Source organism: Grus americana, chromosome 3, assembly GCF_028858705.1.
Source record: "Grus americana isolate bGruAme1 chromosome 3, bGruAme1.mat, whole genome shotgun sequence".
In the NCBI taxonomy this organism is placed as follows: Eukaryota; Metazoa; Chordata; class Aves; order Gruiformes; family Gruidae; genus Grus; species Grus americana.
This window is the reverse complement of record NC_072854.1, coordinates 89,405,886-89,433,344: the sequence shown is the minus strand read 5'-3', so window position 1 is coordinate 89,433,344 and position 27,459 is coordinate 89,405,886. Positions and strand designations below refer to the sequence as shown.

The 27,459-nt window shown below is 40.2% G+C and overlaps 1 protein-coding gene across 1 annotated transcript in view; it reads right to left on the bottom strand.

Moving 5' to 3' along the window:
• CRIM1 (cysteine rich transmembrane BMP regulator 1) overlaps positions 1-27,459 on the bottom strand; it is a 194,041-nt gene that overhangs the window by 157,639 nt on the left and 8,943 nt on the right. The window contains exon 2 of the mRNA XM_054820273.1: positions 21,796-21,969. Within this exon, the coding sequence (XP_054676248.1) occupies positions 21,796-21,969 (174 nt within the window). The remainder of the gene's footprint in view (positions 1-21,795; positions 21,970-27,459) is intronic.

Genomic DNA, 27,459 nt, shown 5'->3' with positions numbered 1-27,459 from the left:
TAAGCATGTGGACAGGGGCAGTGAATATTTATTCAGCTGACATCCAGCTACTATCAGATCACATATCCCCACATCTTCAAAAGAAACTAAATCTGATTACAGAAGGATTCAAAATGGTTTGAGTGTTACAAACCCTCAACATTATTAGCAAATAATCAGCAAGATATAAGTGCAGATTAAGACCCTTTCATACACACTTCCGTGGATACTTCATGAAACAATTCCCTCCTCCACTAGAAAAGCTACACTTTAAGATCATACATGGATAAGCATAGCTGCTGATGAGAAATATTCTTACTGTGAAAGGAACAGAAGAATATGCTGTAAGGAAGAAAGCCAGCCAAGAAAGGCAGCAGCCTAGGCAAAGTAATTTCTCAGATTATCTGAAAGACATGGACAATTGTAGATCCAAGACAAGAGAAGGGAAGAATTAAAAGACAGGATGATTAACTTAGCACCATTCAACTTGAAAAAGCAAACATACATTTTCATCTAGACACTGTAGTCCTGTTACAGGACTGCTAAAATTAAAAGATCATAGACAATTTTTTTTTTCCCAGTTCATTTAGTACACTTACCAGCATTTGCTGTATAGAGAATTTCATTGATGGGTCAGTTGTACTTCCTCTCTAAAGTGCTTTGAGGGGAGCTCAAGTGCATCCTCTTCCTCAATCTTTGAAGTGTTTACCTGTACCACCAGCTTTGAAAGTAAAAGGCAACAGGCAGGCAATGCAGAGACAGGAATGAGGCTGAGTACAACATTATATTACTCCAAAAATATTTTAGTGTTGCTCTTCAATTCTTACAGGGACACAAAAGTCTTTTTTTTTTTTTAATTTTTTTTTTAAACCAAGACTTCAGATACTATTTAAAAGATAATTCCAAAATGTCAATTTTAAATAGTAAGTCAGCAATATATCAGTTGACAAGAATATAAGAACAGATAATCTGAAATAATATACATTATTATACACATATACATAAACCAAAGAGGATTCTTAATGAAAAAAATTATTGGTGTTCTGTAACAAAAAGCAATTGGAAAACTCCCAATATTAAATAAAACAGAATTGCTATTGAATACTAAGAACTAATGGGAGCACATTCTAATAGGAATGTTGATGAGTGTGGAATTATGAAAATTAATTATGTCTGTATAAACATGTCAGAGTAAGAAGAATTCAAACAGTGGTAGAAATACTACAGGTGAAGACTAAGACTGGCAAAGATTTGTCCACAATGCAAGGGAGGGGGGTGTGTGGCGGAGTATTTAACGGACAAAAAGATATATTCAACATTCACATCAAATATTTTATATCCCAAAAGTGACTGGAAATGATAATGTTACTCTGCAATTTATTAAAGTTACTTCCAAAACCCAAAAATCGAATCTGCAGGATGAAGTACTGCACACAAGAATTAAAAAGAACTGGCAAGGAGCCGATTTTGACTATTTCTGTTTATGTTATTCATCTTCATGTTAAAAGGACGAGCGTGCTGAAAAAGCATGAGAATGAGGTTACTTCTGAGCTGATAACTGCAACTAAGGAAATTTCCACCATACGGAAAGGTTAGGAAGCTCTCAGAGTGCTTGGTTTTCACAGCACGTACAGTAAGACTGCTGACCTAGCGAAAGTAACCTGCTTCTTATATAACCTGGAACTTAAAGAAAATAAGGAAAATTGTCCGCCCGTTAGACTTTTTTTTTTTAAAAGAGTCAGTCTGCACAATACAATAGGATCTAAATATGACTATGCAAGAGCAAAATACTGGGAATTAATTGCTTAGTCTCCATCTCTTCTCTATAAAGAAGAGATAAAAAAGGTAGTGGTTGTTGCTTCTCCTACCTTCTCCAACTGTTGATTTTTTTTGGGGGGGGTGGGGGGGATGTGTTTCTTTGTTTTTAAAGTTAAATGTAGTTGCAAAAGTCTCATCACAAAACTCTAAGAATAGGTTTAAGAATACGTTTTTTTCTTGACCATGGAAGTGTAGAAACAAAAGTATTATAAACAGTGGTAACAGTTATCCTGTCCTTCCACATGCAATTAGCGAGGAGCAATTTCGGCATAATATTGAAGTGGGAACATTTCATAGTATCTGAGGAAATAGAGCACAGAATAAATCGAATGTCTTTACTAGAGGGGAAGGATTTTATTATTGAGAATGGTGAACTCCTCCCTAAAATGTTAACTCTTGAAGTGAATTAAGTGAACTGTAAGAATATAAAGCTCCCTCTACTAGCCGAGACAAAGTCAACACAAAATGTTAGTATGTAAAGGAAAGTGACTACAGACAGAAGATTGTAATAGATAAAATGAACAAGAAAACAAAAGGAGATTCAGTTTCCATCATGTTTGTTGACTAAGCAAAAGGAAGTTTCCAAATCAAGCTACCAACAATATAACATGGATTATAATAATCTCACATTTGCTATAACAGAAGCTTCAGAAGTAAGAACTACAGTGCACTAATACCATAATTTGCATTGAACACTCACTCATGATTCAGCACCTGTTTTCCAGGCAAAAAGGGTAGAAATACGGTAAGACAAAAATTCAGTATCTTCTGCAGAGAAGCTTCAGCCCTGCATGCATCAGAAACCCCAAACCTCTCTCGTTATGAATGTCTAGAAAGTGAGTCAAGAACAGGGGAAGAGGGATAAGGGTTGAAAACTGTCCCTAAATTCTTGATCCGTCATTATTTTCTTAACGCTATTCCCTCTAACTGTTATTTCTTATTTTATAGATTAAGAATTGAAAACTGAGATGCAGTTGAATTCCTATATGGCCAGGACCTGCTGTGGGAGCAGGGAAATGAGTTGACTCAGACAGTGGTCATCTTTGCTTCCACTCCTACACAGGGTTCACTGCAGAACAGTGCCAATTGCAAGTGTCTAGAGATCTTCAAGCTGCAGATAGTGGAAGGCTCAATCATTTCATCTTTTTTTTGTCGTTAAGAGCCACAGTCCGTTTATGAACTTTACAACAATAGAGAGAAAACTGACATGACTATAAAAGAGATACTTCACGCTTTCACAGATTAAACATCTACACATTTAGCATTCCTTTTGCTAAGTCTTAATGGGGCAGGGAAGGCAACAACCACTATTACGCTTGAAAGAAAATAATTCTACCATCGTCCTTAGGGAAGGAGGTCAACACCTTCGTACGCACAAGCGGAGAGGTCTCAAAACTTTTGGAAAGCACCGTTCTTGCTCGGCTCGTTTGTTCTTGCACAGTTCTTTGTATTGGCTGCAGCTCAGCTATCGCAGAGCACGAGGAGCGAGGAGCAGCTGGGGGCCTGTCCCCCTCAGAGGAGAGGGACGGCTGCCAGCAGGTTCTGCAAACGCTCGCAGTCAGTAACTGCGCTTCCTCTCCCACCCTGGCCAAATGGAACGAAACAGGGCTGCGGGAGGAAGAGCCACAGTACTGGTCTGGAATACTCTGTGATCCCCTTGGATCCAGAAAAAAAAAAAAACAAAAAACAAAAAACAAAAAAACAACTTTGTGAGCCTCAAAAAGCCACACTGAGAAACGCTTCTCTGCAAGAGTTACGATCACAGCATAAGCACTTGGCACGCACAGCATTAGGGACAGAGCTTTAATGGGAAGTGGACTTCGGAGAGCCTTCTTGGGAAGGCAACTCATTCATAAAGGTCTAAGTACACAGCACTAACTCTTACACAGTTACTTCCTCAAAAACTGTCGGAAAGAGATGCTGTGTTTGGTGTTTGTAGGGTTTGGGGGTTTTTTATTCCAAAGAAAATTCCCTTTTAAGGGACTTACCTTCTCCAGTGCCAACGAATCCACAGGCTCAAGACTGATGGAAGCCAGGGACTGCAGAGCTGATAGACTTAATCCACCTGCTAAAAAGGATCATGCTGGAGCTGGTAAGAACCACTGGCTGCACAGTCCAAATCTAATTTACTTAACCCAGTATGAAGTCCCTACAAAACTTTCTTGCCTAGCTTCTTGGCCAGGCAGAGTCACAGAAGCGATCTGAAGCCAACAGCCCAGGGTGACACCAGTCCCTAAGGGGCACAAGGCACACAAGACCAATGCATTACTCCCCAAAGGCACTCTTGTAAGTAAGCAGAAAAAGAATATCCCACATCAAGCCATACTGCAGAATTAAAACACCTACATCCCAGTCAGCAATTACATCTACTGTGAACTAGAAAGAGAACTGCAAGGCTGAAATTAAATTTCTTCATACAAAAGTTGGCACAAAACTTATTTGAAATCTCTTTTCCCCACGGTGACAGGACCACAGCCACAACCTGGACATACAAACCAGCACTATCAGTCTTCTCTGTCTCTTGTTTCAGAACAATTAAAGAATTGCCAGCTTTTCTGGAATTCAGAAACATCCCTTCTAAATAAATCCTGCTGCACTCACACACTCTCAGCTAGTACAACCCTGTATGGCAAGATAAAATGGTGTTTTAAAGCCAAACCCCTCTTCAAGCAAGCATGTCTCCCAGTCTCAGACAGACATCATCCTGTGTTTCACACTCTCCAAAACAAGGCGTGACGTAACCCAAGGCTGATAACATATTTCCCCCCCCCCACTGTGGATTTCAAGCTCCTCTCTCTAAACATCTAAAAACCCATCAGGACCCCACGCAAGACCTCTGCCACAAAGGAGAGCTTCTCTCCAATGTTAGTCATCCTCTCATCAACAGGACAGAAATACAGCTTTATCTCTAATACTGCTTCTCTGAACACATACCCCACAGCTATCTTTTGAATTGTACTCAGGATATTATCAGTAAAATAGCCTTTTCAGTGTCTCCACATGTGCACGGGTTTGTTTTTTTTTCAGTAATCCCCTTCGCCAACACTATATGCGTCGGGACTCTGAGCTCTTCAGCTGGCAAGGCTTGCTTAAGAAGTTATTCTCTCTTTATCACTGCAATAGGTTCATCAGAAATCATCATCACTTCAAAACAGTCAAAAAGATTGGGATGTCACATCCAGGCATCACTCTTGCTCACAGTTCATCTGCTCAGTACAAACTTGCCTTCATCACCAGTTTAGTATGCTAGGCTGTGTACTACCTTAAATGTCAGTATTAGATTCACCAGGCATCACACAGATCTCACTTAGAGCTCTCAAGTTGCCAAGGTCCAGCCACCAGCTATTTTCAACACGGCATAGGGAAGCACAGAGTCAACACATTTCTTTCCGAAAGGAAGATTGCTTTCTACGCACAATTTTTAAAGAAATGTCAAGTTCTAATTAAAAAGTAAATAAATAAATAAAACTTTTGCTATTCAAATGGCTATCACCATAACAACCAACCTCCTCAAATTTTCAAGAAATATCATCTTCAAAATACTATATGAAGTAGGAAAGTAATAACAAGTGAGAAACTGAGGGCATATATTAGAGATAAGTAATTTTCAAAACAAGCCTATATTATACATAAATATCTGTAGCTTTTACACCACAAATAAAGCCTGCTGAACGACCTCTGTGGCACTGGTTTGTAGAGAGCCATTATATTGAGTTGGATGACATGAACAGGATACAACAGAGAAACCATACACATAAATCTGAACACCAAGGTACTTCAAGCATTTCTGCCAGCATAGCGTATTTTTAAAAATATGTTTACATTAAAACCAGCTGACTTTTTGGTATTTGGGGGTTTTATGTTAACTTACCTTCCTATGATAAACAAACCTACAGCCAAAGTAGCACCTTCCTGCAAACTACCCTAATTTTTGGCTGAATTTCTTTCCTTTGCAGAACTTCCTTCAACATTTCCTTACACAATCCACAAAGACTCTTCAGTCAAACACTAATAATTTTAAAGGAATGGTAAAGACAAACCAGTTTCAGACACATGTACCAATAAAGAGCTTTTCAAGGTAAGGCCACACTGCCTACATTTGATAGCTTAAGATCTCCTTCTTAAAAACCAAACAACAAAAAAACAACCACAAAACAAAACCAAACCAACGCTGTCCAGACTGGAATGAGAGTTACGCCTAGCACCACCCAGAGCAGAAGACCGCAAACATCTGTACCACATCCTCAAAGTGGCACTGCAGAGCTAGACGGTGGTGGCAATAGCACTTGCATTTCCTATCAGCTGTTCAGAGCAGATCTGCAGAGGATGAAAGGAGGAATGAGGTGTCCGTGAGCTGTGGGCATACCCAAGATCCTCAGAAGAGCGGACCGATTTGATATAGGGGAGCTGGGGAATTAGCAATAGGGACAGTAGATGTGTTAGAAAGGTGAAGGCGTAAGAAGGTTGTGCACAGCTGACTGTAGCACTGGAAGTAAATCAGAAGTGGGGAGAAACTTTTGCATGCAAACTTTTATTTGGACTTACTGAGAAATAAGAGACTTGTACAATTCCTCCAAAACACTACATTCAAAAGGTCATTCTCATTCATGTGATTATTCCAGAACTGCAAAATAAAGTTATAAACTAACCATCAAATGGATGTTATAAACTACCCAACAGATGTAATCAGCTGACATCCCTTTATGTGTCTTCATAGGTGAACAGAAGTACCTGTATTAAACAGCCCTGTTGCAGCAGAGCATCAACTGTATACAAAATTCAGAGGAGGCATCACATTCTAAGTGATTCTAACCCCTTTCAGAAACCTTAATCAAGTTGCTTTGAAATATAACACGTCAATTTTAATTAGTATTAATACTCCACATTTAAATATCTAGAAGATGTCCATAAAATACACCACCTAAAGAAAAAAACCCATATTGTTGCTTTAAATTTGTCATTCAGTATTTATCAGACTCATTAGTAGACATCCACCCATTGAGGTCTTCATTAGAAGAGGTGGTATACTATGAAGTAGATCACAAGGATGTGGATGTCTTCTGACTTGGTCCCAGTGTATCCCAAATGCAAGATGGGGACTTTACCTCAAGTGTTACAACATGCAAACATACAATAATAATTGCAGAATTTATCATGTCCCCACACCCAGGACCTAACCAGCCCTCTACTAGTAAATACAGACAGGCAATGGCCTTATTCTTGGGCTGGTATCAGCCACCTCCCCAGCTGCTCTCTAAGTCAAAACAGCAATAAAATGAAGGCAAAATAATCTCCCACATTGAGTAGATGACAAGCACATCGCAATCGGAGACTAGCACTAAGAGAAGAAGAACCTTTACTAAAGACAGTCATTAACAGGTATTGCTTCAAGATACATTTGTTTCCGAGGGGTAACTTTATTCAGCTACAAACATCCCACCAACAGAAATGAGTCACTCCACAACACTGTGGGCTTCCAACACACAAAAAATCATGCCTTCCACCATAGGCTAAACTCAGATTCACCACCTCCACGCCCCTGCCGCCAGTCCTTACAATGTATTCCTTTTAAACATCACTTTGTCATCTCCTCATTTCTGATCTATTTAACAACAGAACCAAGAAACGGGAAAGAAGAGAGTCGTGTGTTGACGCCTAAATGCAAGTAAATGCAAGCAACTGCTCTGAGTAGCAGACTTTTCAGAAGGGATTGAAGTCTGAACAATAAAGGATATAGAGTGTTGAAAGCCCTGCACAGTTCCCACAACAACGACCGATATGAGCCCTATTAGGATACCATCTAAGCATCCCTACCGATGTGTATTCTCATTATACTGTCGCTGAAAGGGATTTTCAATATATTCAGATGAAGAATCAAGACGCAAAAAAAGCCATCCACAGAATAGATGCAGGGGTTCTGCCACCTAGTGGCATCTAGAGCCTCAAATTACTGTTTCTACCATATTATTATTACCTTTTTTATTTTATTTTTTTTTAAACTGGAAGCATTTGACAGCACAGAACAGAGAACACAGTTTCACTAGCATTGAAATTACCAAACCTGGTTCCCTGCGGCTTTGTTTTGAAATTGCATTCCGTAAGAGCCAAGATGATAAGAGGTTCAGCTGAAACTTTTCCAGCTGTTCAGATAGTCATACTATATTTCTCTTCATCCCTCCTCCAGCTCCTGTAGATTCTCTGCTGCCTAATACTGAAGTTGATTTCATGTTGTATGGTCTTTCTCATAGTCAGCTGCCCATTTTCAGTAGTTGCAGTATTATATCATCTTTGAGTTCCCTATCCATTTGTCATAACTGCTGAAACCTGATAAATCTCAAAAGTAATTGTGGGCAGGAAACAGGGAAAGGCAGAGACTGAGAGACAAAAGCAGGAGGAGAACGATAAAAGCCTTGTTTCCTCACAGCACCATCTGCATCACAGTTTGTCAATAAAGAATCTTGGTCATCCCCAACAGCTTAAGGGATTGCCCTGCCCAGTTCCCAGCATGGACCCACAGCATGTTGTGTCAAGGCAACGGGGACACAGAGGAGCGGAGGCAGGAGCTCCTTAAGGCAAGCGGCTAGCAGAAACCACCCTTTTTGCCAGGCCATAAACTCAAAAGCCCCCTTTCCCATTTGGGATTCAAAGCCAGAAGTGCTTTAATGCCTAAACTAGGTCAGTCTTTGTTTACACAAAACACAGATGATAAAGGAAGTATCACTCATCCAACTTAGTCAGGATCGGTCCAAACCTCCGGACTACAAAGCACAGAGCAGCATACTGCATCTCTCTGTTTTATTTTTAAAGAGACAAAATTGTATTAAAGGCACAGTCAGAGAACACACCTTGCACAGATGTAGCCAGGTAACAAACCACCTCTTTTCCGTGTAAGACAGATATGCTTCCTCCACGGGAGTTTGATGACATAATTTGAAATGATCTCATAATCTTGCTAGGCTATACCCTCACAAATGCTTTAGGTTCCAGCCCCCATTCATCAACTTTTGTAACCCTGGTAAGTCACGAGCACTTCTGGGCTACGTCTACTACAGATTCCTTTGGAAATAACAGATAGGTTTGGGTATTTTCATTTCAGTCCAGAAGAAAAACCAAAAAAACCACAAAACAAAACAACATCCCCCCCCTCCAAAAAAAAAACCCACCCCAAAACACCAACCACCCCAAAACATAAGCAAGATCACACAGACTATACAGCTGTAAGTACCATCCTTTTAACATTTTTTTTTCTTTGCCTTTTCCCCCTCAGTGGGTGGGGAAGAAGGGAGGGGAAAAAAGGAAGATCTGCCACAGGTGAGCCAATACTGCAGAACTAGCAATGATTCACAGATCTCTGCTGGACTTTTATCAGGAAAAAAAAAAAGGAGACATTTTCAGCAAGTTTCATTTCTTGCCCTGTATTCCACAGATTTGAATTTCAGCTGTGCAAGGTATAGCTGTAAAACAAGCATGTAAGAACTACCACAGTGATGAAAAGAGGTGCACGTGTACCTTAATGTGAGACCATGTTTGATCACTCGGTGATGAGTTTTGTGGGCTACAGCTGTAAAGACACCCTAGACTTCCGCTAGAAAGCAAAGCTCTTTTCCCTGTCAACAAGCTAGTAGCTTTCATGCAATAGTCCTTAGGATCGAGAAGGAAAACAGAGATTGTTGAAATAAACGTTTTGGCAAAGCAATACTTCATGAATGTAGGACTGTGAGTAAAAGCCAGACACAGATTGCTTCTGTCTGCAGCCTCCTGAACCAAACCAACGATGGCTCAGCACAGAAAGCGTTAGGCTTTCTTACAGGGATCATTCATGCTCTAGTCTACCTGTAGAAAGCCACACAAATTACTGAGATGCCAGGGTATCACTCAAAAGAAGTCAGGGATGTGCTAGACTGAAGGTATGTCTTTATCTCAGTTTTCAGGTTTCACTTAATCACACTTCACATGTTAGTACTGAATAGCTCTGTCAAAACTCCGCTGCAACCCAAGGAACTTGCAGAGCACAGTAATAAAGCACAGTCCCTTACACAGGGACAATCCTCATAGGGGACTGTTAATTAGAGGTTAACCAGAATCTTCATTTATGCCTCATTTCAATAAATAGTGTGCTCAGACAGAATGGCAGGGGTGTCACTAGGTTGTTTTCGGGCAGTATCGATGTGTATCATCCCTTTAGATGGTGCTAGCTCCCACAGACCTGGTCTGGGAATCTCAGTGCCACGCTACAGAGTTTTTAAAAGATTAAGGAAATGCACTTCATCTTGATAAAGTTAGAATAATTTTATGCAGCAATACAAAGTTCTAAAATAGCACACTTCATATGTTGAGGAAAGCAATTTTCTTCTCCCCTCATTTCTATGAATCTCTAGAGCTGTGCCTCAGACTCTGTCATTAGATGTTATGCATATCACGTTTTGCAAGAGATCCAGACCTATCAGTGAATCAGCCAGTTCACCTGTTTCTTTCCAAGCAATGGAGCCCTGTAATCCAGGTACGGCTCTTGAGTCAAGATCTGAGTCCCATCCACCCCTGGTTACTTATATGTTCTCCCAAAATTCCACTTTTCTGAAGTACTCAATTTCTTGCTTAATATACTTGAAGTCACACAAGAAACAGCATAAGCAGACTGATCTGTTAAGCATTTTATCTCTCCAACACTAGGAGGAGATATCTGGAAAAAAGAAAAAAAAGATAGGTATTTCTTTCTCATTTCAGCTTCTAGGAAAGACAGGATGAGGCGTCCTGCCTTACTCTCTCCTCTTATTCCGAACTTCTGGGAGCTGCTAGCATCCTCTTCAGGGACAGATCCAGTTCAAGGAGGAAAGATTTAGCTCCCGATAGCTCTGTAGCTCTAGCAGGCGCGTTCCACGCTCAAGGTGTTTGTCCTTCTACCCAGTCTGCCTACTTTGCAGGACAAAGCCCCAGCAGAAGGTATCCAGTTATTGCAAGCTGGAAGCTGAAAGCAGTGGCTTGCACACAGAAGACAGGTAAGGACTGGATGCTTAGAACAGTATGGCAGACTAAATTACATGCTCTAACGCTACGGCTGATGAGACAGTACAGGGTACAAGACTTCTGAAAACCAGCAGCATCAAGACTGCTATTTTAGTTTTGTTGCATGTGATCTATCCAGGTAAGGAATACCCACACTGCCCACAAACTATAACAGCACAATAATTAGAAAATTGTGCTTAACAGACTTATTTTATACCTTGTTTCTTATCCAGCATTCTAGTATATCAGTCAAAAGTTTATTGGACAATTTTTGATGTTTGAAGTGGGGTTTTTTTCAGGAGCATCCAGATTGATTTTTAAAGATACAGTATTTTACTGAAAATGTAAAATCGTGATACTCGTCTTCTAACCTAGCTACTAAAAAACATACAAGAGATTAGGAACTCGTGTTCCAAACTCTCATAAAGCAATGAATACATTTTACAGAAAAACCCAGAGAAGAAAGATGAAACATGCTGCTTCTGGCGTTATTCTGTCCCTTATCCACTTCTACAAGAAGTCTGCAATGACAACTAAGGAGAAAAAAGATCAGACCTACATATGTAAGTGTGCCAAGGAGCTGGAAGCACCAGCGCAGAAGGCTAGAATGTCAGGCATTTCCTCCACTACACTATGTGACTGCATCTACTAGCCAGAGGTCAAAAGCAGATTTGATTTTCCAGTTTTAGGGTTGGGGGTTTTTTTGTTTGTTTTAAAACAAGGAGTGTTTTCTTTGCCCTTCTAAAGTTATATGCTAGCGCCAAACATGTTTAACATTTAAGATATTAGTGCATTCATTTATAGAAGCTGCAATTCTGGCATATGTATCTGACAAGTCATTTCAATTCTAGCACCTTAAATTATGTAGATTGGTTTGTCACTATGACAACAATTTTTACATGTCTCTAGAACAAAGTTGATCATACAAAAGTACTATTTGTTCTCTCCCTAACTGAAGCTAACAGTGAAAGCTTTACCTCTTCTGGACAGAAAAGCAGAATTTACATCTTTTAACTTAAGCTGACATAACATATCTGATTCTAGATGAGCTAGTTAATGTACATCAGATAAGTTACTTCATGAGTGAGAAAGGAAGTTTTCTTGGATTTGAACAGAAAGAATTTAAAGAAACACTTTGTGCAAAGAACACTTGAGGGAATCTAGAACAACAGGGAAGAGAACATGTGCGGGAATCTGGGAGAGAGTAAAGCTATTGCTCATCGGCACTAAGGCTAAGAATGCCTTTGGTTGGTTTGGGGTTTTTTTTGAGAAGGCCATTCAACCTTGAGGCCAGTGCTTCACCTAGGAAACACAGACCCTCTCCCCAAGTACCTGTGTAAAGGAATCCTTTATCAGTAACGAGAAGCACAAACGTGCCCAAAATACATTGACAGTGAGTAGACACATGCCCTAGCATTTGGAGAATAGGCATTTTATTTTTAAGCATCCATAGAGGGCACACACGTACCACCTATGCTCAGGTTCTGCACGTAAAGATATGGCCGGAATACCATCACACTACAGCGTCACCAGGAAAGCTGGAGCTGAGTCCTGAAAAGCCCATTTACAACTAGGGGGCTTCCATACCCTTAAACAGATATTTGGACTTTTGTTTATACTGTGAGCTGTACCCCTGCTAACACTCTGGGGTAGGGAAAGGGGAAGGGTGGATTATGGATTTGTCACATAGTAGCATTAGACCTGGCGGCTGCTAAATTAATAAGGACTGAGCAGTTAATAATGGAGAGTCCTCCAAAAAAGTGCTAGTGCTCAATGCACAGCCCTAAGAAATCTAAGACAGCATCCTACTTACACCATTATTTTCCAGAGGTTATTACAATTAAGTCCTTGGTACACTTCTGCTGAATGTGGAAACAAGGTAGAGATTCTTCTCTTGCAGATCAGCATCACTGCTGAGAGGAATCTTGGGTTGAAGATGGGGGGGGCAGGCAGGAGTTCAGCTAGAGCCCAAGAGTTTAACCAGTAATTTAAAGAGTGTCCTCTGTGTTTATCAGCAAAGAAAAACAACAGCATAGAGAGGTTAATGCAGAGAACACTAAATATTATAACTTTTTTTAAAAACCCAAACATTTTGGTAGAGGTGTTCTTCTATCACACTTGTATCAGAACTCTATTGCAACATTAATCCTTTTGCTTTCTTACAGAGCAAAAATTTTACATTTGCAACTTACTTGATAAGGACATCTTCTATTACCATATTAATTAGCAAGTGCTTTTGTATATGAGGGGAAAGACATGTCTAATCTTCTAGGAGTGAATACAGATAAAAGCCAGGCTCATACACATTTTTGGAATGTTTAAACTGGAAAGCATCGTCTGAGTTAGATTCTCAAGCATCTTGAAAAGGGTACAGCTGGAATAGCTACACGAGTATCCTTGCTCTTCTTAAAAGCTGCCAGGGCAAAACAAGTTTATTAAGCATCCTATCTGCAGCCTGTTCTGAAGTACAGCCAACGGAAGATTTCCAGAAACACTGGCGGTTTTTTTTCCTCCTTCCTCCTCCCACCTTCCATCCGCTGCAAAGGATTGTCCACCTTCCCCAAATTTTCTCCAAAACCCAACTGGTTCACAGGATTTCGCATCAACTCTAGTCTCCATCCATCTTATCACAGACAAACATTTTGTTGGTTATGCTTCGTTATATTGTACGGAAAAGGTAGTTTGATGCTGTGGAAGCTGTATAGTGTTTGTTCTATTTAGAAAAAACAGCAGCAACAAAGCTTCACAAAAAACCTCAAGGCCTCGATTTGGAGACAAAGAGCTAAAATAGTTTGTCACCATGCTACACAACCATTCAGAATTACAAAATGTTGGTATATCATTCCTTTAAAGAGACAACTGTAAAGTCTACTGGAGGTGATCAAAGACAACAACTTTATTTTCCAACAAATTGTTCCTCATTATTTATAAACATAGCCATTGTATTGAAATTGTCACATTGACCAGTATGTCACTGATACCACTATCACTGGATACACTCATCCAACACTTACTTATCTCTGTCAGCATCAGTGCTGCATATATCCAAACAAGACTTGCCTTGTCAAAACAAGACCTGTGACCCAGCACACCAAGTGCCACAGGAGTATAGCTTCCTGCTAGTACGCAACATTAGCCTAATGTTTACACAACGCTCAATCTGACATCTTTGCTCAGGTCTCTTCTGTCATGTGTAGGGAACTTCTGATCCTTAAAACCAAGACTGCATCTGGAGCGTTCTGCTAAATGTCACCTGCTCCATTTTCTCTCTCCTCCCCAACTATAACAGAAGTTAAAGTCACGCATTCATTAAAACCTGTAACTCATCGTTACAGCGGAAGTGGACGTACGTTAGCACAGCCTACTTGCTAACGTGGAAAAGAACATTTGGAAAGCACTGAACTTATCAAAAGCAAGATCTTACCAGCTGTAAGATACCTGTCCTGTTCTTTTCCTTCTCTCATAGAGGCTCCAGGTACAATAGGTTATCTTGTATTCCGTTTCAGATTAATGCAGGTAAGCATTTGAAACAGAAAACAGCAAGAACACTTCTTTGTCCCTATGAACAACCATGCTTTGACCATCCACATCTGATTGCTAGCTTTGTAGGATGCATTTGTCTCACAGTCCTATCCCAAGGCCTACAGTTCAGGTTACATTTCTGTCCACAGCAATCTTGGAAACTGCAAGTTTGAAGGAAACAGAAGTATCACAAATTGAAGATCCAGTACCTTCTCCATAAGCATTACGTATCCAAGGGATTTCGATGTAGAAGGAAAGGCAAGGGTGACACCTCCACAGCAGCTCACATGAGCAAGCGTAGCACAGAAAGACAATAAGCTTAGTTACTACACAGTAGAAACACCACACATTTACAGAAAATAGAAATGAAAAAAATAGAAGCATAAAGACACACTTGTAAGTAATTTCTGTGATGCTGACACTCCTAGTTTTTTTTTTTTTAACCAGCTGCTCAGTTTTGGGTTCTTTCATCAATCTTCCCTCCTAACAGTTTCTGCAATGCTTTTTTCCCCCTATTAATATAAACAGCATTATTCATAATCTAATTAAGCCTAAAATTAGGTATCCAGCCACATCAATACAGAAATATGAAAGCCAGTTTTCCCTTTTGATATCTTTCTGAAAGTTCTGCAAGGTTTTCTTGCTGTTAGCTTGAAATTTCATGGCACAGATGTTCTCTGTGTGACAACTCATCTTAAAAATAGGACATGCTAAAAGAGCCAATACATTAGAAAAAAAATTGTACTTCCTTGATCAGGGAACAGTTCTCTGAGGAGCTAGAGTCAGAAAAGTGACAAATCCTGCAAATTTAACACCGCTCTGTTGTGCTGTGAAGGCAACTGCACGGCCAGATGTGCTGCTGTCACAAGACCCTCTGATCAATCAATGCACGAGTTCTCCTCCCTTTTGGTTTTTGGAAGATTTTTTGTGTATTCAAGTTTCTATCAGCATTCCTAATCTGTACTATTTCCACATCAAATGGTTTTTCCTTCTGTATCTATGCATTCAGAAACAAAGCCCGAAAGCTATGCTGCTACTTTCCTCTGTATTTCATGTGAAATTTTGCCTTCAAATGCATGTACTTGGCTCTCACAAGCATGTTCAAGGGTAAAATCTGGACCTTTGCCACAATTGCATTCCTTATTGCAAATTATGCCAACCTTCAAAGTTCAGTTATCTGAGCAAAAACATACGTTAATTGTTATGCAAGAGGAGTGGAAAATGTATCAGATTAAGCACATTTGAAAGTATTTCACTCTCCTTGCCTAATAATTCAGCATAAAGCTGGATGTATTCTGTTCTAGTTTTTCAACATAGCTGCAGACCACACAAGTGAAGTTGAACACAAAATCAGACTTAACAACAACCAAACAAGCATTCAGAATAACATTACCTTCTCATATTTATTATTCCAGGACTGGTCTAACAGGTATTGCAACATTTGCCAGTATAAAGTTATTCAGTTACATGTAAAAAATAATGGAATGCAAGGAGTATGTTGCAATAAGCCAGCTTAACAGACACCAGCAACTTAAAAGGCCTTTTCCTTTCACCTACGAAGGACAGCAGTGAATAGCTTGGAAAGTTGCAAGCCAGGTGACCAAGAAGCAATTACTATTTTAAAATAAGAGTTTTGATAAATTAGTATCAGCAGCAGGTTTTACATGCAGAGAGAGATGTAAGTGAAGGGTATTCATTTACCTAAAGCATTAATCACATCTTCCATCAAAAAAGTACAAGTTTTATCCATCACACATATTCTGAATAAAGACTGGACTTAACTTATACATGAAAAAGTTTATGCTTTTGGTAGAGTATGAAGTGATGAAAGCCAATTGGTTTCTCCTCTTAGAGCTCAAGTGTACACTGAAAGAACTTGAAAGACACAAACCCACCACCTCTGCTATGGCTAGTGGCACTTATGTTCTCTGTAATACTTGAGAACATCTTTGTGTGTCACACCAGTACATGGTATTACCAAAACAAACACTGCTGCCAAATTACTTTAAAGAAGCAGGCTAGTACTGGGAAGTTTCTCATCTTCGAAAGAATCTGCAGACTGAAGTTTTTAAGGAAATCGAGCTGAAGAGATCCCAACCTGAAATACAGCCCACCTAGTGAAAGACTGGATGCTTCTGAACCTCGACTTCCCCCCACCTCCCAGAGGAGAGAGGAGATTGCTGTTCTAGGCAGGCACGTTTTTTTAAGGAGTTATCATTCCAAAGACCTGCTGCTGCCTCTGAAGAGGGAAGGTGGCAAGGCACACCACCTTCCCACAGGCAGCTCACGAGAGCACAGATCCTGACCTGCTCTGGTAGAGGAGGAGGAACAGCCTCAAGAACATCCTTCAGTTCCTCTTCTTTACAGCTCTGCTGGGCTACCTGAACTGCTGCCAGAGCCTACCCTACGAGGAGAGACAGAAGATCCCAGAACTGGAATAGTGTCTTCAAAACTGCTGAGGCTGGGTCAGATACTGACTTCCTTGTGACTCTTCATATGTACCAGGAAACATTTCAAGTCAACTGGAGTGGCACTACATGACAAGATTTCAATGCTACTACCTACCAATGCCCTACAAGTGTATCTTGATGAACAAAATTGACTTTGTCTTTCACTTCCCTCACCCCCAACCCTCAGTGTCTCACACAAAGTCTGAAGAACTGACTCTTCTGTACTGTCCGCAGTTAATTCTTAGAAGATCGGGACTGCAAGAATATGTAGATGCAGCTTTTTAGACTTACACCTGTTACATGGCTCAGCAGACAGATGGCATCTTGTCACTTTTTACCCTCTGGCCATATTTTCCACAGTCCACTCCAGCAATCCAAGTTCAACCAAGCTGTCATCATTAGCACTCTCTTGAATAGAAACAAGCTTTCTAAGCTCAAGAACACAGGATTTCCTGAGCCATATCAGAGCAGGCACTCAAGACAACCAAAAGCAAAAACATTTTAAACAAAAAAACCCCACCCCAACGCAGGAATCTATTATTTAGTTATGTGCTGGCTTTTCCAGACAGTTTCTTTCTAGCCCCAAATGTGTTCATTTCCTCATGGTAGGATGGTTCATGGCCTCTATACAAGTCTTCTATATGAAAAGTCAGTGATGCTCCATGCAGAGAAGCAGGCACTTTAAGCCTGGTACTGGAGCTGGGAGACCCCTAAGGCTCTATGCTCTATGATACTCTATTCGAGTAACAAGTCTTTGAACATTTACAGTACGTCTACAGGAAGATTAGTCAGAAGTTAGCTACCAAGTCCTATGACAAAAATCAGTTCTTTAAAATGTATCTGATCCTACTATTTCCCAGGAAAACAAGGGCGAGGGGTGGGGATGACAACTGCCTTCAGTACCTGTATTATCGAGACTCCACATTAGCCTCTCAGTGCTCTCTTGCAAACAAACATCAGCACCCCTACGGAAGTTACATAGGTTTCAGTAGAGATTAAAACAGACTCTCATTACAGACTTCTCCAATTCAGGGCAGTGCAAGACTTTGGGAGACAAAATAAAGAACATGTCATTGACACGGCCTGAAAGCCATCTAAGCAACGTGATGTTAGAGCCCACGCAACCCGATTTTGGGAAGGAAGGACAGATAAAGTTGTCTTATTTGCCTCATTGGCTTGTTTAAGTGAATTGCAGTGCAAACTGTATGAAATAAGTAGGCAAAGACAGCAAGAAAAGGAGGCAGGGAAAGGTAAAAGTGGAATAAAATATGAAGAACCCAGGAAGGCAGGCAGGCAGACACAAGCCGATAGGGCAAGAACGATCCTATGTGAAGCTAACAAGAGAAAACTTTAGGTTAGCTGAGTAAGCAAGCTAGAACTGACATCAAGCCCAGAAGGGAAGACCACACACAGCTTGAAAAGCTTAAGCATAAGACAGACTAGATAAAAAAGGAAGATGACTAGAGAGGCACAAAAAGGGAAGGTACGAGCACAAAAAGACACAAGAAACCAAAGTACATGCAAAGCCCCGACCTCTTAGTACACATGCCTTCGTATTTGGAAATAGGACTCCAGATTTTGGCTCAATGCTTGTTATTTGCCAGGTCGTATTTATGGAACAGATTCCACATCTGCAGGCAAAGGCAGCTTACAGGTTGATAGAGCTGACAACTACAACTAATGATATACATTAGCACCAGCATCTCCTGTGCATGGACCTATGGATACTTACTATGGTTGGGGCAGCCTAACTGCACCCTTCCTTTTTCTTTCAAGGAAACAACAAAAAATCCAACAAACCAAAAGAGGAAAAAAAAAGAGAGTGAAAGAAGAAAAGCCAGAGAACTCGTTTTAATCAGAACAAGCAAACCACCACTGGCCTGTAAAACAGTCTTGTCTCAACTGCTCAGGAGACTGAGACAGGTCCTCAATTAAATGAATTTACACAGCCCGAGATAACTTGTCATAGCTATGCAACTTTAATGAAGTTGCTTGAGCCAGAATTTCTCTAGATGCCATTGTATAGTACTAATTTTCTAGGTTCCAATTTGTCACATATTCTGTATAATTAAGTTAAAAGCACAGCTGAAATAGATTTTCTAAGAACAGTAACTATCCAAAAAATAGAGTTCACTTGATAGGACCTTCCCTCCTTCCTAATTACCTCCATAATTAGAAGGAAAGCTACCTTACCCATTTTCCCCTCAGCAAGATGGGGTTAAGTATCTTCCCTTGTCTCAGTTATGTTATAGAAGTTCATCAACACGTGAATGATACACAAACTTATAATGAGTACAAAAAAGTCTTGTAGAGTGCCACATGTCACTGAACAACAGAAAACGTTCTCAATTGCTTAGTAAGTGTCCTCCAAGTAGAACACACATGAAAGTAGCTGCTTAGATAGCACTTTTTTTCTTTAAGTTTTCTTCAGAAACTCTGATTATGGTATATATATTAACTTATGTCTTTTTAATCACCCTGTGTATTAAATTATCCATATCAAGTATGGTGAGGAAAGGGAAGTTCAACTACCCTCTCTTGGTCCCACTTTCCATGGCAGCAGATTCTATCAGAGTACTTCAAGATTTAAATTACTAGTTTCAAATCTTCTGCTGTTATCCTTAACAGACAAGCCAAAACAGTGAAGTGTACATCAGTACTTTGTATTTACTTAACAGATCTTATTAATCACCTCCTTTTTACACAACACTACACTTTAAGACTTAGCTTGCATTGAAGAAACAGAAAGGTTTCTCTATTTTAACAAGCTCAAAGAGCCCTCCAGTTTGCATACTACCTGATCCGTGTTTCAGGTGCAGTTTCCAAATGGATGAAGTCAACTTTTAGACTATAAACTTTGAAAGCCTGAAATACTCAGATACTGGCTCAGACACACCAAAGTGGCTATCCCACTCTACCTAAGAGACTTGGCTTGCTCACCAAACAGGGATGTGGCAAGCGCAAGGGGAAAAGTTATTCTTCTTTTCCATTAGCTTAGGAACAGGATGAAGCATACATTTTAATTACCAAAACAAGAAGTAATGCATTTAAAGAAACAGCCTCCATAAGCAGTTAGCATTCAGTTTCCAATCCTAGTTAGAGAAAGAGGGAATAAGCATTTCCAGTGCAAAACACAGTACGGAGATTTGACTGACTATAGCTGTCAAATGCAGACAAATTAAAGGTATGCTATGACTTCTGTCCTTCCATTAGGAAATGCGGATGGATTTAACTTCCAACATTCCTCAGTGGTAGGGTTTGATAGTCTGAGGGTGCAAATACAAATTCACATTCTCAGGAGTAAAGGCTGGACTGTTATAACACTGAAATACCAGAAATCTGGCAGTTATAACTTAAGGGTACTGTTGCTGTTTCATCACTTGCATCCTATCTGCGAAGGATTAAAAATCAACAGGTCCAACTCTTCTACTGGTGCCCTATAGTCTGAGGCTTTGGAAGAAGGTCCTCCCCATCCTCCCCCCACCCCCAAAAATAAAACCAAGAAAACAAATAAACAAAAACACCCAACTGCACTGTCACTCACACCAGACAGTTTACATGTAAAATATTGTGACCTCATGGCTAAGCTTAAAATGCTATTCTTTTTAAAGTGGGAATTTAGCAGAAACAAGAGGTTGCTGAAGGCAAGCTACTCAACCAACCTGCTTCAGCTATGCCATTCCACAAACTAAGTCCATTTCTCCTGAGCCTGCAAAAATCAAAAAGGCATCCACAGCAGATTTTCTTAAGTTTAACACTTGATGAATTGTCATGCCAATAGAAGTCCTGCTGAACTACTACAAACTTAGTCACACATTCACAAGTAAAAAAAGAAGTGGCAAGTAAGGTTGCTTAAGAACCCATATATGCTACTGCCCACTACTACAGCAACAAAGAAAAGGCCAAAGGTTGTACCTCATCTCTTAGAGCTAAAAAGCCACAAAAAACCACACTAAGCATTTGCACACCTTTAGTGACCAACACCATGACCGACGATAACAAATGTGTTTCCACCAGCTACATTTTTCTCAAAAAAATCTCCTTGTTTAAATTCTGTAGCTCGAAAACAATTTTCTTATCACAAAAGGAATGACAGATGACATGAGATCACACTTCCTTAATTCAAAGACAGTCATTTTATATATTCTGCCTTATAAATATATTTACTTTTGCAATATGACTTTAAACATTGGTTTAAAGCAGACTAATAAAGCAGGTTTGCAACACTAATCAACTTTTGCATGTTCCTGGACACTTGGGAAAATAAACAGTAATTACAGCGTCATAGAAAGGGCCCAAGATCAAACCTTCAATAGCTGTTCAAAACAATCCTAGAAATACACTGTGATAATTTCATTCCAACTGGATATATTTGAGCCAACTCGTTTCCAGTTTGGCCATAAGAAACAAAAAAAAAAAGCCAAAACCAAAAGAGAACCCAGACAAAAACCCCATCATGTGTGCGTGCAGAAACATAAACATATGTGGTCTAATGCAAGTCTAATCAAAGGAACATGGAAACTGAAAAATAAGAGCATTACTTTAATGCTACATTATGTAAACCTAAAGAAAATAGCAATTCATGCATTCATATAAGAAAAGATACAACTCTAATCAACAACTACTCCTTTTTCTATGCCTTTGCTATTAAAATCCCCTGTGTTTATTCATAGTTCAGTGAAACCAATACATCTAAGGAGAATTTTCCACACTGCTTTACAGCTAAAGATATGGGAAGGTAGCTACCATGAACTATGAACAGAATGGTTTTAGTCTTAAAGTCGGCACAACACACAAAGCACAAAGTATTAGTTTCTTCCATTTGTAAACCTACACATTTGGAAGGCCAAGCTTGCTGAAGCCCTATCCTCCTTTGAAACATACAACTGTCTTCTGAAAAGTACAAGACCACAGATATTTGAAACTACCCAAGTCATCCTAAAACATATTAAACTAGACCCTAGCTCTTCATCAAAAGCACAGAAAAATTACTGACTCTGAATTACTGAAGACAAGTGCTTACCTTCAATCCTTTTTAAGGCCGACAGGCAAGTATCCCGGCTTGGAAATTCAAATGGGTTATTACAGGTCCGAATGGTGTCACATTCGCATTTCCCGTTGATTATGTTACAACCTGTTATAAGGTTTTCATTGCACGGTTCAAATCCAAGAAGCTGATCATCATCCCAGTTTTCATCTAAAATAAACAAACAAACTCGCTCACTATTGGATTTTGGCTGCAGTATATAAATTCAGCTGCTTTGGAGTTGGGTGCGATTTACTTCAAGTTCAACACAGTCCTAAACAGAAGATAACAGATTAAAAAAAAAAATAACGGATCAATCTAAACTGTAGGATTTGTCAAATACCACGTTTTGCAGCTGTTCTATTGCCCGTTTTGCTACAGCTACTGGCATTGTTTACTTCCATCTGTATAAAAAACTATGATGTCTCAGGGAAACGCATAGCTGTAGTACAAATAAGTGCTATTCTAACTGAAACAACTTTTGCCGATACTTGAAGTTATATTTAGTCATGGAAGTGAGAATGTTGGAGAGAATCTGCAGCTGTTATAGAAGTGAAAATTGAGTCAGAAAGAGCATTTTCAAACTCCATTTAAAAAAATACATCACATAAAAAGTCATCTCTGTGGAGTGAATTCTGTTACAAAAATACTGCAAGATGCCAGGCCTTTAGTTCTCTAATAGGACCAGAAGTGAGTTTTCCAGCACTCCTGGATTACCATCCATACTCCTGGAGAAGCACATCATGCTCCTTGCCATCCAGGGGCAGGGGGACAGTTGGGCCGGAACGAGTCTCTGCTCAAATAATTCTGCTCCTTTTGAAGCAGCCCCGTCAAATGTGCGTAACTCACATTCTCACTGTACAACTGCCCTTTTTCCTTTTAGAAGGATGCTACATGCAACAAGATTTTTTTTTTTTTTTCCTCCAGGAAGCGATAAATCCAGTCGATCCAGAGGTCCACCAAGACTACCAGTCCTACAAAAAATCTCAGCTTCCTTAGGACAAATGCACACACAGCAACATCCCACCGACTCAGAAGTTTAAGCAAGATACATACTCTTTGTGCAAGATTGAAGGAAATAAACTAGGCATTAGCTATTCCTCCCTACAGAGCACCAGATCATTTTCCAACCCTGTCTGTTTACCACAACAAGTACTACACGATAGTCACACAGATAGTCCGCTGACTTGTAATAATGACAAAAGGAACAAATATCTATTTTCAATCTTTAAACTCTTATATTTCACAGCAGCTTTCACATTGTGCCTTCTAGTAGTTCACCTCAATTTTATATACTATCAGCAAGTAAATTTACAATACAGATCCTGCCAAGAAACACTTCAAAGACGTTAAGACGTCTTCCAGCTATGAAGGGTTTGGTTTTTTTTTTCCCTGTTGTCAGGGTTATCAGAAGCTGTCCTCCTGTAGAGGAGGCCACAGCCAAATACAAACTGTTTGTCATTGAGTAGTCTGACACTCAACAGAAGTCTAAAAACTGATAGTAAATAACAGTCTACACACACACTAAGGCTGACATGTAAGTACCATCCACTCACAGAAACATGCAGAATATCCTCTAATCTGCAGTTTTTCCTGTTTTGGGGAAAAAACAACCAACACCTGGAAAGTGCTGTTTACCAATACATGATCTACAGAAAGTGTCACGGCAGATTGTCACAGGTATGTTTCTCTTTGTACAACCAACTGCTTGCTTTCTGTACCCTGCTGACCAAAAGCACTGAATAAACAACTAAGTCAATTTTAGAAGAACGGGAATCTCCATGAGAACCTCATGGCTCTTCTACTCCATAAAAATAGCAAAGGAAGAGTAGTCATTAACCCCAGGAAGTAATTTGTCTTTTTTTTAAATTAAGGTTAACCTATCATCCCATACAGCAACTGTATCAATAAAAGTCAAAAGGAAGTGTAGAAGTTCCTGAAGAGAAACTATTAAAATTCCTTCAAGAGAAAATGCCGCTTCAGTAATGCTTGGGACACTTTCATCGTGAGGAGGCCATGCATGCAGATGAAGGGAAAAAAAAAAAAATCATGAGAATTTGGAGAACAATAATACATCCTGTTTTTAAGAAGCCGGAATACAGCCTGGACAATTTGTATTTTACAAATCACAGCAGTAATCCACGTAATGACAAGAACAAAAGGGGCTATAGCTATGCTCCAAGACATGGCGTTTCGAGTTCAGTAACCACAGGGACCACAGCTTCATCCAGATCGGTCTGTTCAACGGTCTCAAGAAAACGGTTTGAATTGCTCCTGGTTTCTGACACAGGGGTTCTCCTCCCCTACCACTGTGTAGGGAGCAGGAGCTTCGGCTGCCCACGAGGCAGCGCGCCCTCGCCCCCGGCTCCCCAGGGCTGCCCTCCCCACCAGGCTCCCATGACCAGTGCCATGCAGACAGGTGGGGCACGCAGACAGAGATGCCGGCAGCACGCTTGTGCTTTTCCAGCACACCAGAGCATTTGTGAGTCTTTGCCCCGTGGCATTTCAGCACTCGATCTTTTCAAGGCTGACAGAGAGATTGGCAGAGTCCCTGTTGCGCAGGAGCTGCTCGCCCCACTTCAGGTGGGGCCCACCTGGCATGGAAAGCAGAGCCATCCCTTACTCACGGCAGAATGCCTCAACGCAGATGCACTGCGCACTGTGGCACTACTCACGATATTATCTGACTTCCACAACAGATGAGTGTTTGATATCTCACCTGCCACCTCTCATGGCTTTTCAGATTGGAGCAGAAGAGGCGGCACACAGGAAGCGCATGGCCCAATATTAGGCACCTCAAGTCTTCAGTGTCTCTCCCCTCAAAAATTAGCTCAGTAGCCATTAAGAGGATGGAACAGAAGAGAAGAGAGAAATCCCTCAGGAATATTTGCAGACTATACATCTAAACATGCTGAATCTTGAAACAAGGTATTTTTCATTACTGTGTGTAGATACAAAAAAGACACATTCCCACAGAAAGAATGCAAATCCAGTTCCAGCCTGGGCATCTTTTACCATCTGCTTTTCACACAATTTCATTTAGAAACAAGATTTCCATCAATGAAGGATCAAACATAACAAAAAGCTTATTTTAGTTTAGTAAATCAATGCAAAGTCTAGCATGATCTTTCATGCAGACTTAAGACTCCTTTTCCTAGTTGATTTTGTCCTTTTAGGAACAGAAGTTAAAGGTCTTGTTAAATGAATATTTGTTTACCACTTAGAGTAAAGCCTCAGAAGTCACGTCAGTATAGACAGAACAAAATTCCTTGGAATGAAAGGTACAACCACATGAAAGAACTCGCATGAGTGAAAGGGATGAATCCAGCATCTCACCTGAATTCAAAGCTTTAGTTACTTGATGCAAAGGCATCTAGTGCTCTGCTTGATGCAGATAAACGGTGGTCCAGTACAGCATGCTTGTTCCTTTAAGGTCAGAAATATTTCGACTGATAATGGAAGCGTGTCTTGAACAAAGCCTAGGCTCTGTGACACAGGTCACCTAGCCTCTACTACTCCCAAAAAACATCATGGCCTGCAGACTGTTCCAAAAACCAAACTTTTACACGCCAGTGATTTGGAGACCTGGGACAGCTGATGAACAATTCCACGCTGTAGCACAGATTTTCCTGCATGCTCTGTTTGACCTCCTCTAAGGCTTCCTTCTCAGGAGAGTGCTCTTTCATGAGCACCTCTCAGAAATCTGGATGATATTGAGATATAATCATTTGTGAGCACTTTATTTCTCTGCAAGCATGGCTGGCAAAACCCAAATGTAAGAATCTAAGAGCCTCTCAAACCTCAGTATGCCCATCCTATCCACTAGCTGACTTCTAGGACACTTGAAAATACAAAAATCAAGTAGATGTTTACATTTTTAGAAACAATCCATCTGAAGAGCAGCCCAAACAAACTTATTTTTCATCCAAACTGACCTTAGTTACGTTGCCATTCCCACTGTCTCATTGTGCTGGCATGATCAAGTAGGGGGGCAAAAAAAGGGAAGGGACACTTTTTAGCAGTCCCGAGTTGACATTGGACTGTTGTTACATAGCCACTCAACTACCTTTTGCACACCCACCTCAAAGTGGTTCCAATGCTCCCAGCAGGCTGATAACTATAGCTTGAAAGCCACTCTTTCGAATCCTTTCTATCTACACATAGTTCCCCACTCTTTCCAACTCATTCAGGCAAGTTCCCTTTTCAGACAATAAAATAGTTCTGCATTTACTCAGACCAAAGCTAAGTCTTAGAAAAATTAAAAAAGTATTATGTCCAAGTATGCTTTCATATCATAATGAAGCCATGGGAGGGGAGGCATAGTGTTAATTCCAAACTTTTTTCATTTTCTTCCATCATTCATATAATCACTTGCTTTCAGCAAAGCAAATGTTTCAGCTTGCTAACAAATCAAGTGCTGCTCTGGGTTGCTGAACTCTCAAGTCCTGTCATAGCATGCATCTAAAGTAGGGAAGAGGATTAAGGCATTAACAAGTTGAACAAGAGGTCCTTAAACAACAGGTCCAGTCTGGGAAACTGTCTGAGAAATATGTCTCTGGTAAGCAGCATTCCATCACTTATTCTGTGCTAAATCCTACATACCAGCACTCACAACGCAGCACCACACCCGTGTGCTAGATGCAATGCTCACGATTGAAGCAGGTATGTCTTCATCACCTGAAGAGCTGCTTGTGTTTCCAGAAGAGCATGCAACTGTGAGAAACTAATTTGGAGCCTTATTTTTAAAGTATACAGTAGCTCACTGTAGTTGCATTTATTGTCCCCACATGCAAAGGATCCTCTCAAGACAGGTGCAAGTTAAAAGTACAAGGAAAGACCTGTTCAGAGACTCCTTTTCTATGGCTTAAATTTTTGCTTTCCCCTTCCCTCAATTTCTCAATTCCCTCTACCCGCCACAGAATATTCTCTTTCATGCCCCAACTCTTCTCTCTTTCTGGACATTCAATGGATATCGGCTATCGTTTGGAAAACTATGTACTATTCTCCTTCACTGTTTATAAATACAATGCATCACCTCACAACAGCAAGCAACACACTGCAATGGTCACTAAAGCATCACTGTTGAAAACTAATACACAAGCATTGCACCCACAATAATCTTAAATTACAGCTCGGGGGTGGGGGTGTAAACATAACTGGAGTGAATTGAGTGAACTCCCATAATTGACATTTAACTGCAGCATGTTACTCAGCTATTTCTGCCTTTTTGAAGCATGACAGACAGGTTCTCAGTATACTGAAATGAGCAAAGAGACCTTCAAACATAACACCAATCTGAAAGTGAAATAGTCAAAGTCACATGTTACAGGTTCCTGCACCCTTTTAAATCCTGTATTTGAAGAAGGAGAGAGAATGGGTTTCACAGAGACACTGAAGTGATCCTTACTGAGACTGGTACTGCCCTCTGGGAAGGGGGGGAAACCTTTCAGAAGCTTCTCCATCAAACCAGACCCAGGGTCTCCAGCACACTGGTATACACAACAGCATTTTCAAATCAGTGGTATTCATTAAGATGGTATGAGGCTCTGAAAGGATTCTGCAGACTTTCTAAAATAAAAAAAAAAAAAAGGAAATACTTCTTGCCAGTAGGCTTTGGCTTCTCTTTGAACAGGAAAAAAGAACGATGGAAAGGAAATTCAT